The 12,017-nt window shown below is 42.0% G+C and overlaps 1 protein-coding gene across 1 annotated transcript in view; it reads right to left on the bottom strand.

The window, feature by feature from the left end:
- Positions 1-9,486, bottom strand: part of LOC139276081 (uncharacterized) — a 74,638-nt gene extending 65,152 nt beyond the window's left edge. The window contains exons 1-3 of the mRNA XM_070893540.1: positions 9,226-9,486; positions 7,336-7,392; positions 1,441-1,478 (exon numbers count right to left, since the gene is read on the bottom strand). Coding sequence (XP_070749641.1) covers positions 1,441-1,478; positions 7,336-7,392; positions 9,226-9,366 — 236 coding nt within the window. The 5' untranslated portion in view covers positions 9,367-9,486. The remainder of the gene's footprint in view (positions 1-1,440; positions 1,479-7,335; positions 7,393-9,225) is intronic.
- Positions 9,487-12,017: the final 2,531 nt, after the last annotated feature.

The raw sequence follows: 12,017 nt of genomic DNA, 5'->3' as shown, positions 1-12,017 counted from the left end.
TATTAACTGAACATTTTTTGCATCTAAACAGGTTTTCCTTTACAAGGGAAACAGAATAGAAGGAATGGTGGAGCTCCAGGATATCCCGACTGATGCACAAATCATAAGTTACTGGTGACCTGAACAGAAATAGGAAAATAAGTTTGAACTAGAGTTACTGGACACAATATTGAATGGTCACCTAGAATAATTGGTCATGAACCCTAAATTTGCAGACACTATGGTGGGATGTGGGGAGGATTCAAACAATAGGGAAAAAGCAAACCAAGTAATCTTGGTGGGCTGATGAATGGCAAATGGCATTTAATATGAACGAATGCAGATAGCTTAGGAAGTGGGTGATTGAGATATATTAATTTTTGTGACAGTCAAATGGACTGCTTTGTTTCTTCTGGTCCTTTTGTCTCCGATGTTTTGATCACAATTTTGGAGCTATATTGGAAAAAAAATGAATCTAACTCACGAGAGAGATATTTGATGCATCCCCATGAGAAATCACCTCCTTTACAATTTGTTTTAAATGTTAGAATGCCCAGTGGCTTGCAGGAGTGCTTCAGCAGAGGGTGGGATGAGGGGAATTGGTTTCTCTGCAGCAGAATCATTATTTGGCTCAGTTTACACAGAGCCTACAGCACAGAAATGGGCTATTCAGCCCAACTGCTCCACGCTGGTGTTTATGCTCCACACGAGCCTCCTCCCACCCTACTTCATCTAACATCATCAGTATAAGCTGCTATTCCTTTCACCCTCATGTGCTTATCTAGCTTTACCTTAAATTCATCAATGCTATTCCACATTCTAACAATTCTCTGGGTAAAGAATTTCCTTATTGCATTTCCTAATGACTATCTTATATTTATGGCTTCTAGTTTTAGACTCCACCATAAGTGGAAACGTCTTCTCTATGTCTACCCTATCAAGCCACTCAATAATTGTAAAGACCTCCATTAGGCCACCCCTCAGCCTTTTGTTTTCTCGAGAAACAAGTCCCAGTCTCTTCAATCTTTGCGGATAGTTATAACCGCTCAGTTTTGGTATCATCATTGTGAATCTTTTAACTGATAGAGAAGAGGAAGAGATCCATATTTTGAGGTTAGCTCAATGAAACTGTCGTTACCCAAGTAGGACAATAAGTAGAATCCGCTGCAAAATAGGTTTCAATTTCATAGTGGTAAGCCTGCATTACACACACATGCACATCTTCCAGTATACCCATTTATGGTTTGAATATTTCAGGAATCATCATGAAGTATTGAGTTGTTGAATCAGATATTTGTATACAAGTCATTCCAAGAGCAAAAAAAATATTTCCTAAATCCAGAAGTCGCTGTCCGAAATGTTCGGCCCATTGTCATAGTGACCTCAGTAGCCACATAGTCCATATAATTGACATGTAATTTCATCCATACTGAAGGATTACAACATGTGCAAATACTATACCTCATCATCAGTGGAATTAAAATCAGCTGCCCAAAGATCTGAAAAATAACCGCACACAATGACATATTAAATTATAGAACTGATAAAGAAAACCATTAAAATAAGACTGAAAGTTTCAAAGAAACATAACGCCTTTGTTCTCTCATAAAACAAGCACTCATGGGTTAGGCACCCCATGGATTAGATGCAATTCAGAACTCGCTCTACAGATTTGCTCTATAACCCAACATGACAACCACTGCATAATTTGTGGGTGTACTGGTGCTGTTTAAATGAAGCTACTATGGTTAAGAAAAAGTAGCAAATTGAATCCTAAGCTGCTGGCCATTCACATTCCAACAAATATTCACTTGAAAGTCATTCAACATTGAGCAAATGTGGAAAAACATGTTTATTACCTTGTAGTGCCCCCAAGGCTATGCTAATACTTTGGAAAAGGTTTCCTGGTGCAAACAGGACATGGTTATAGAAACATAGAAAATAGGTGCAGGAGTAGGCCATTAGGCCCTTCGAGCCTGCACCGCCATTCAACAAGATCATGGTTGATCATTCACCCCAGCACCTTCCCCCACGCCCCCTCCACACCCCCCCGACCCCAAGGACCACATCCAACTCTCTCCCGAACACATCCAATGAAGTTAAAATTACCAGATATCTATTAACAATAGTTACAGCGATTTTTTTTTAAAATGTTGTTTTAAAATTTTCTTAAATAGAAAATGAGAAAGTCACACTGCAGATTTCCTAGGTTGCAACTACTTGTACTATTAGTGAGAAAGACTAATTGGTATGCTGTTATTATTGTTGCAGTGCTCAATAGATTCACCCTAAATATAGACTGGAAAGAACAAGAATAGATTTAACCAGCTGGGCAGTCTGGGGATAGTTATAGAAGGATAATACAAACATATATATTGATGCAGGTTTCTCAAATAGGTGCGTTAAACATGACAGCTTAAGATATATTGCAGAAAGTAGTCAAAACCAAACGAGTCACGTGAGAAAGCCAGATAATCCACCGAGGTGTGCGTGTGTCTGGAATCATTTCTATTGTATAAGAGACAGGTAGAACTCAATTGTGGCATATAATTGCTTTCTGGCTGGCAGAGCAGGTAACAAGGTTCTAGGACATGAACATGCTTCTATGTCCCTAGACCATTCAGTTGAGATGACGAATACAAAAATATTACATTCATTTTAAACAACGGTTGTGTCTGGATTTGAAACAGCTGCTCAATCCAGGTGCTCATTCTATTTAATTAAAACTGGAACGTGCCCTTTGAGGAAGAACAGCTGTTTATCCCAGGTCATAAAATACAGGAGGTGGGTGGGGAGGTTTGACCCATCCACCTCCACGGAGGTGTGTGGGGGACCTGACCCATCCACCTCCATGGCACGAACCTGGTATTGCAGTACTTCCAGGAACGGTGCAGTGGCTCTAGGCCTTTTGGCTAAGAGCATTGGCGCAGAGTGATCCTTGGCATGTGCAAGGTGACCTCTGGCGTTTGTGATTTGACAAAGAATTGGAACGATTGGCTACGAATTTAAAAAAAAAAAATAAATAAATAAAGGCAATGGGTAGCACAATATTTCTGAACAGAGTCCTTCCATCTCTCAATCTGGCTTCAAATGTAACCCTGACAGGAGTGATAAAGATTGTTTCTTTTTGGTTGAGATCATGCATTTAAAGTGTCTACAGTGCAAAATCTGTCCTTAAACAAAAGCACTGATTCAATGATTATGCAACCGGTAAAGGATTAAAGTAAGAAAAGTTATGTTGTTTGTTATAGTAAGACTCAGAATTATATCATAAGTGTCAGCTGTGGCTCAGTGGGTAGCACTCTCGCCTCTGAGTCAGAGGTTGTGGGATCATGTCCTACTCCAGGGTCTTGAGCACAAAAATCTAGGCTGACACTCCAGTGCAGTGCTGAGGGAGTGCTGCAGTGTCGGAGGTGCCGCTTATCGGATGAGATGTTAAACCGAGGCCCCATCTGCTCCCTCAAGTGGATGTAAAAGAAGAAGAGCAGGGAAATTAAGTTGGCTGCCGCGTTTCCTACATTACGAAGGTGACTGCATTTTAAGAGTACTTTATTGGCTGTAAAGCACTTTGGGACGTCAGGTGGTCATGAAGGGCATTATATAAATGCAAGTATTCCTTTCTTTCTTTTCATAAGCTCTCCATTGCATTTAGGGACACATGTTTCTTACTCGATACAAGGTGGGAAACGATCTCTCTCCTTGTATCCACCCCCACTTCAAAACTGAGAGAGACAGGAGTAATTTTATGATTTCACGCTCCAGCAGGGAGTCTCAGCCACCAAGAGCACATATCAGAAATTCAGGCACCTACTGCTCATTATTTTCCAATCATTAATTTAAACAAATTTCCAGTGGATGTTTCCAAATACTGCTGGAGAGAGGAGCGCTGCCCTGCAAGACTCGAAATATCGCTTTTGCCAAAATTTTGGCTCTGTGCGCACCCATGTTTTGTGTGAAAAAGACCACCAGGGAAAAAGCTGCATTGCAGCCCTTGGAGCAGTGGTAGGTATGAAGACCTGCAAAAATGGTACGTTAAAAGTTTTTATTTTTTAATTCTTTTGCAGCGATATGCTAGATAAGTGTCTTGTAAATTATTTTCAGTTGTTTTTCTGTCCTCCCTAGGCCCAACTCAAAGCAGTATCGGCCTCAGACTAAAGTTGGCGAGGATCGTGGTTTGCGCCATGAATCCTCATGCAACGCCGATTTTTACCGCTGCGCAAATTAAACCTTGAATTTACGGCCTCATAGCGATAACGGTAATTTTGACGAAAAAAAGTTATCGCCGAGAACTGAATTTCTAGGCCTTAATGTCTACATAGGCAACGGCAAGGAGTTTTGCACCTGTTCACTCCATGCCACATATAGGTGTATGGAAAATAATTTATATTCTTACAGTAATAAATTGTATGTATGGAAATCTGGATTACAATTGTGAGTGCACAAATGAAAAATATGATAAGGATCAGGAAGGTCTTAAATTTATATTAGTGCCTTTCACATAACAAAACGCTCCGAAGTGCTTTACAGAGAACTTTAAACTCGAAGTAGTAAATAAGGTAAAAACTGGGGTGGTGAATAATAGCATGGACAAAGAGGGGACTTCTGAAGGTGCACAGCGAGGTATCGAAGCAAAAAGGATTCCACTTTCTGCAGTAAAGTGAGAGTTTTGGTACAACCATTTCATCAGCACTTTTTTGCCATTACAGCTGGGTAGGTTTTGAAGCCTTATAGAAGGCACTGCTAAATTTTCCTATTCACCAGAATGAGGAATGTTAATGAAGGAGAACAATTTTCTACTTCTGGCACTCAACATCACCGTCAAGCATTCCAGGTCAGGTATAGTCCAGCCAGATGCAGAGTAAAGCTGCCTCTATTATAACCTAACAATGTATTTTACTACAACCTCAGAAGATCACCTCCTATTAGTATTTTCCTTTTTTCACATAAGCTTCTTGTGACCTCGCTAATCGAGAATGCCATTTTGTAAGTTCTGTGCTATGAGCATACCCCTTTCAGAAACTCATTATAAACAGAAGACAAGAGACTTCAACCTCACTAGTCTGGGCTGGTAACAAACTTATATTTACAATTGATAGTGGTAATGGACTGCACCATCCAGTCACAAACCAAGATAAACTGTAACATTTCATACCCTTAAATGCCCCACAGACCATGCCACCTTTGAGTCATTACAATCTCTACAATGGGCAAACGGAATATGTTTGGCACTCTTTAAAAAAGGGAAACCTGATACAATAGGGCAATGTAGAGTTGCAGTGCTACTATTATTTCTTAGTGTTTTAAATAAGAAAACTTTAGAACCTTATTTTTACACGATCTCTGCAGCATCATTTGCAAAAATTACTAATGATTCATTCACAAGACACTTGTTAAACTCTATGGGAAGAGGGAGGCTTAAATAAATGCTTTCAACAAGATTTTTTTTTTGAACAATGCCTTTTAAGGCATCTAATTCTTATAAATTCAAATTTGTGACCATCTCCATCAATTTCTTCTTGTTTTTAGCTCTAACTGCATCATGCCATTCCCTGACACAATGGGTTGGGAAGTGACCTGCTTCAAAGACCTCTGTCAAAGCATTTCCATAACAAGCTGTAGGAGGTGGACAAAGGCAGTGCAGAGTGATGATTTTCCGACGTGCTTCTTGAGGAAATGTATCGCTGCTGTGGTTGGGGTCAAGAACTCTCTGGGTGGACAATGGGACGCCTGCTCTGTGACAAGGTGCATCAGCACAACATGTAACTAGAACCATTATAGCCTCATTTACAGTTACCCACAACTGAACAATGCAAGCTAGTCAGCATGGATTTATGAAAGGGAAATCATGCTTGACGAATCTTCTGGAATTTTTTGAGGATGTAACTAGCAGAGTGGACAAGGGAGAAACAGTGGATGTGGTGTATTTGGACTTTCAAAAGGCTTTTGACAAGGTCCCACACAAGAGGTTGGTGTGCAAAATCAAAGCGCATGGTATCGGGGGTAATGTACTGGCGTGGATAAAGAACTGGTTGGCAGACAGGAAGCAGTGGGTCGGGATAAATGGGTCCTTTTCTGAATGGCAGACAGTGACTAGTGGAGTGCCGCAGGGCTCAGTGCTGGGACCCCAGCTCTTTACAATATATATTAATAATTTAGATGAAGGAATTGAGTGTAATATCTCCAAGTTTGCAGATGACACTAAACTGGGTGGCGGTGTGAGTTGTGAGGAAGATGCTAAGAGGCTGCAGGGTGACTTGGACAAGTTAGGTGAGTGGGCAAATGCATGGCAGATGCAGTACAATGTGGATAAATGTGAGGTTATCCATTTTGGGGGCAAAAACACGAAGACAGAATATTATCTGAACGGCAGAAAATTAGGAAAAGGGGAGGTGCAACGAGACCTGGATGTCATGGTACATCAGTCACTGAAAGTGGGCACGCAGGTACAGCAGGCGGTAAAGAAGGTAAATGGTATGTTGGCCTTCATAGCTAGGGGATTTGAATATAGGAGCAGGGAGATCTTAATGCAGTTGCACAGGGCCTTAGTGAGGCCTCACCTGGAATATTGTGTTCAGTTTTGGTCTCCTAGTCTGAGGAAGGACATTCTTGCTATTGAGGGAGTGCAGCGAAGGTTCACCAGACTGATTCTAGGGATGGCTGGGCTGTCATATGACGAGAGACTGGATCAATTGGGCCTTTATTCACTGGAGTTTAGAAGGATGAGAAGGGATCTCAAAGAAACGTATAAGATTCTGACGGGATTGGACAGGTTAGATGCGGGAAGAATGTTCCCGATGTTGGGGAAGTCCAGAACCAGGGGACGTAGTCTTAGGATAAGGGGTAGGCCATTTAGGACTGAGATGAGGAGAAACTTCTTCACTCAGAGAGTTGTTAACCTGTGGAATTCCCTACCGCAGAGAGTTGTTGAGGCCAGTTCATTGGATATATTCAAGAGGGAGTTAGATATGGCCCTTACGGCTAAAGGGATCAAGGGGTATGGAGAGAAAGCAGGAAAGGGGTACTGAAGGAATGATCAGCCATGATCTTATTGAATGGTGGTGCAGGCTCGAAGGGCCGAATAGCCTACTCCTGCACCTATTTTCTATGTTTCTATGCTGCATTTAAGACATTATTCTTGTGGATTTCCACCACATTCATCCTTGTACTATAAATTCAAAAGAAACACAAAAGTTTTAATTTCATTTGTGTAGGAGAAAGGATAAAAGATTAAATCAATAGTTCTTTCAGCAGCGTATATTATTTGTTTCATAATGATCACACTGCCAGAAAAATAAACCTTCAAAATCCATCTTGAATAATCACTTCCTTCAGGTAAACTTCAATATATTCACTTACTGTGTTTGATAGATGTGTGGTTATTTTCAGTGCAAGGCCAGACAGTCGCATAGCTGGCTGAAATTTAAAGAAAAAAAGGACAAAAATGAGCAGTTAGAGTCTCTGAAGTTTATTGTTTTCTCCCATTTTGTTCTCAAGATACAATCAGGTAGCCCTGATAGTAATGATCAATGAGTGACACTTGGATCACAATCAGTTTTATTTAGTAAAAATCTAATCAATTCTATCCATGAGAAAATTGGTTTCCTGGATCTCTTTATATCTGGGATTTTGAATTAGTCTTTTGGATTTGTTTCAGCGTGAACATCGCTATTAACTGAACTGTTTGATCACTCATTTTGTTCTATTTTCTAATTACTGGCACATTTCCATTTAGCAGTCAGTCAGAGTAAATTGGTTTCCATCATTATAATATTTCAGTGTTTGTCAACTTGCAAGTAACTTGTTTTGCAACCTGTCTTTCCTGTTGCTTCCAATGCAATAAAAACACAAAGAAAATATACCTTAATATTTTAAATAAAGTAAGAGAGGGGCAGGCCCTTGGTGTGCAGACAGAGATTAAAAGTTGGCTGCAGAATTAGTTAAGGTCATTAAAAAGGCAAACAGAATCCTGAGGTTTGTATTTAGAAGTACTTGAATACAAAAGCAGGAGATATTATGAACTTGTACAGGACCTTAGTTTGCAGTTGGAGTAATTTTAGGCACCTCATTACAGGAGATATATAAAAGCAATGAAAAAGTTGCAGCATAGATTCACTAGGTGATACTAGCGATGGGGGGTTAGTTATGAAGAGACGTGTGATAAGTTAGGACTTTTCCACTGGAGCGGAGAAGGTTAATGGGTGATGGGAGAAATCTTCAAGACTATGAAAGTCTTGCAGATAGGAAAGTGCAGACCTTTTTTGTTTTCCATTGATAAAATTCCCGGATTTTTCTAGGTTGGTACAATCTGATTTCTACTGGATTCTGACTTATGAAAAAGAGGAATTTGCCTTGCTGTTCTTGGATCCAGCAAAGCAGGCAGATTGCACTAGTGACATAAGCACATATATTGTATGATATATTGTAAATGTGAAGAGGTCTCTGGTGTGATGTGTGAGTATTCCAGGGCCAGACTTTCCAAACCAAATTCAGGAAAAGAGGCAACTTGAGCCAAGTTTCCTAATACAGAGGACTCTAGGAATGGGTGTGAAACCTTAATTGCCAACCCAAAAGGTGGGTCAAATTGAGCCAAATAATAGGGTACAGTAGTTCAGTGGCTATGATACTGGGCTAGCAACCTAGAGGTGTTCAAATCCCACCATGGCAAGTTGTGAAAATAAGCTCAATAAATCTCAATTTATGGGCTTGCAACAAGAAATGAAAATCTTATCTCCTGCTTTTAGAAACATAGAAAATAGGTGTAGGAGTAGGCCATTCGGCCCTTCGAGCCTGCACCGCCATTCAATAAGATCATGGCTGATCATTCCCTCAGTACCCCTTTCCTGCTTTCTCTCCATACCCCTTGATCCCCTTAGCCGTAAGGGCCATATTTTGTTTTCTTTCCCTTTTTACGGCTTTATCTACTGGGGGGGGGGGCAAGATGTTGACACTTGAGTAAATCCTATAAAAGGAACTGAACCTGGAAAAATATATTTGGCTGAAAGGTTCCTCTCTCCACAAATGCTGCCTGACCCGCTGAATAATATTCCCAGCATGTTCTGCTTTTATAAAAGATATTCGGAGGTGGGGCTGAATAAAAGGGGAACAAAATAATTTAAATAGAAGTAGAAAAATCTAATGGAGAAAATTGCAAACCTACGAAAAGTTAACAAGGAGCCTAAAGGAGAGAGATTGCCCACCCAGCTGCACTTGGTTGTTGCTGCTTTCTCCCGGGCCTGGCTCGCTTACCATGTCCTTCAGACCATAACGGAGCGACCCATCCGCTTTCCCCTTCTCTCGGATCACCGGCCTCGTCCAACACCCCGTGCAGCGGTAAAAGAAGCCGAAATAACAAGCAATCGCCAGGAGCGCCAAGCAAATCAACTCCATGATTGCTGAAGAGAAACAAAAGAAAGCGGGTCGCGAACGCTGTCCGAGCCCAGCAGGGAAGTTCAAGTTCTGATGGGTCCAGCAGCCCAGCAGTGAGCGTAGCCTTCGGCTCCAGGGACACTGTAACTGATCCGCCCCGGGTTTTCCGCATTTGCAGATTTCCAGCACCTACACTTGCTAGTGTCATTAAAGGGGCAGGTCATACATACACATTTAGCCGACGATAAATCAATCCAGCAAGTGAGAGCGCGAGAAATGCATACAACTAATTTTAAAATTATAACTTAATGCCAAGCGCCCCCTTTGGTAAGGGCACTAGAACCCACAAATAAACGTTAAGCGAACCTTAACAAATCAAATTAAAATTCTGTTCCCTGCTGTAATGATGCACTCCAGTCCCGCCGGTGCCCAAAGGTCGCGGAAGACCGCGAGCGCACCAGTGGACATCACGTGCTCCAGGGACACCCTGGCGTGAACGTAGCTGCAGAAGAGAGGCAGGCAGTCGGGCTGAACGACCCCCTCGACCACCCGCTCCCTGGACCTGTTAATGGCCACCTTGACCAGGCCCAGGAGCAGTCCTGCGAGGAGGAGAAATGCAGACATAGAAGGTGTAACATGTTTCCTTTTTTGATGATTTGGGTTTATTAGTTGTGATCCTCTAAAAAGGATGGCACCTTTGTTAGTTTTTGGTGGATGACACTGGAGCAACCCCTGTGTCTCAAGGGTTTAAATGAAAAGAGTAAAAAGTACAAGAAGGAAACAGGCTGTTCAGCCCAACCAGGCCTTGTTGGCATTTATATTTCATAATTGCAAATAGTCCGAATCACATTTATCCATCCCGTTCCCAAATCTCTCCAACTCCCTTTTCTTTATCCACCTATCTAATCTAATCTTGACATTGTTTCTACCTAAACCACTAACCTTGGAAGTGAATTCACCTCACAACTCTGTGCAAAGAAGGTTCTCTGGAGTCCCCCATGGATCTATCCGTGGCCTCCTCCTATTTCTCAACTACAAGCTGCCCCTCGGTGACACCATCCAAAATCATGCAAAAACTCATCAGGTTCCACGTGCACGCTGGCGACCCCCAGCTCCACCTCACCACCCTCTCCCTCAACCCCTTCACTGTCTCTAATTTGTCACATTGCTTGTATGTCATCCAGTACTGGGTGAGCAGAAATTTTCAGTAACTAAATATTGGGAAGACTGTTATGTATGTAAACCTGTAAATACCATGTCTAACCACCAGAGGGCTTATCCCCTGGAGTCCTAAAGGATCCCACAATCCCTTGGGAGCACCTGTATATAAGGAGGCCTCACAGGTTGGAGATCTGTAATAAAGGACTACAGTCACACCTTACTTTGAGCTCGCAGTATCTAGTCTGACTCTTTATTCAAGATATAACAAAGACCAAAGCCATTGTCTTTGGTCCCCACTACAAACTCCGTTCCCTAGCCACCAGCTTCAGCTCTCTCCCTGTCTGAAGCAACTGTCTGAGGCTTAACCAGACCATTCTCAACCTTTGTGTCGTACTTGAGCCTGAGATAAGCTTCCAATCACATATCCACTCCATCACAAAGATCACCTCTTCCACCTCTGTAACACTGCCCAACTCCAACCCCGCCTCAGTTCATCTGCTGCTGAAACCCTCATCCATGCCTTTGTTACCTCTAGACTTGACTATTCCAATGCTCTCTTGGCAGTGGCAGGCCTCCTATCTTTCGCCCTCCATAAACTTAAACTCATCCAAAACTCTGCTGCCTGTGTCCTAATTCGCAACAAGTCCCATTCACCCATTACCCCTGTGCTCGCTGACCTACATTGGCTACTGGTTGAGCAATATCTTGATTTTAAAATTCTCATCCTTGTTTTAAGATCCCTCCATGGCATCACCCCTCCCTATCTCTGTAATCTCTTCCAGCCCTACAACCCTCCGAGATATCTGCACTATTCCAATTCTGGGCTCTTCTGCATCCCCGATTTTAATCACTGCACCATTGGCGGCTGTGCCTAGGCCCTAAGCTCTAGAATTTCCTCCCTAAACTTCTCTGCCGCTCTATTTCTCTTTGCTCCTTTAAGACGCTCCTTAAGACCTACCTCTTTGACCAAGCTTTTGGTCACCTGCCCTAATATCTCCTTAGATGGCTCAGTGTCAAATTTTGTTTGATAATGCCCGTGAAGCAGCTTGGGATGTTTTACTATGTTAAAGGCATAAATACAAGTTATATAGTTATTGTTGCTGTTCTAAGTCTTTTTCCCTCAATTTTTATAGGTAGCTGATCCTCCCTACCCTGCCCTCTTATCTTTCCCCGACTTCCTATCTCCCAACCATTGGCTTCACTTACCTATGGACCACTGTGACGTGAGCAATGGCCCAATTTTTGTTTCCTCTTCACCATCTGGCTGTTTGCGCCATACTGGCTCTGTTGAAATGAGGCCCGAGGCTTAATATTGGTGGGAGTGCTTCGAGCCTCACCATTCAGGCATAGGGAATATACCTTACACCCACCGCACACACAAAAACCTTAATTTCTAAGAAAGAAAGAAAGACTTGGATTTATACAGTGCTTTTCATGATCACCGGACGTCTCAAAGCGCTTTACAGCCAATGAAGTACTATTGAAATACTATTCAATTTCTACCCCAAAGA

This window comes from Pristiophorus japonicus, chromosome 11, assembly GCF_044704955.1.
Source record: "Pristiophorus japonicus isolate sPriJap1 chromosome 11, sPriJap1.hap1, whole genome shotgun sequence".
Classification (NCBI taxonomy): domain Eukaryota; kingdom Metazoa; phylum Chordata; class Chondrichthyes; family Pristiophoridae; genus Pristiophorus; species Pristiophorus japonicus.
This window is presented reverse-complemented; position numbering and strand designations above follow the sequence as displayed.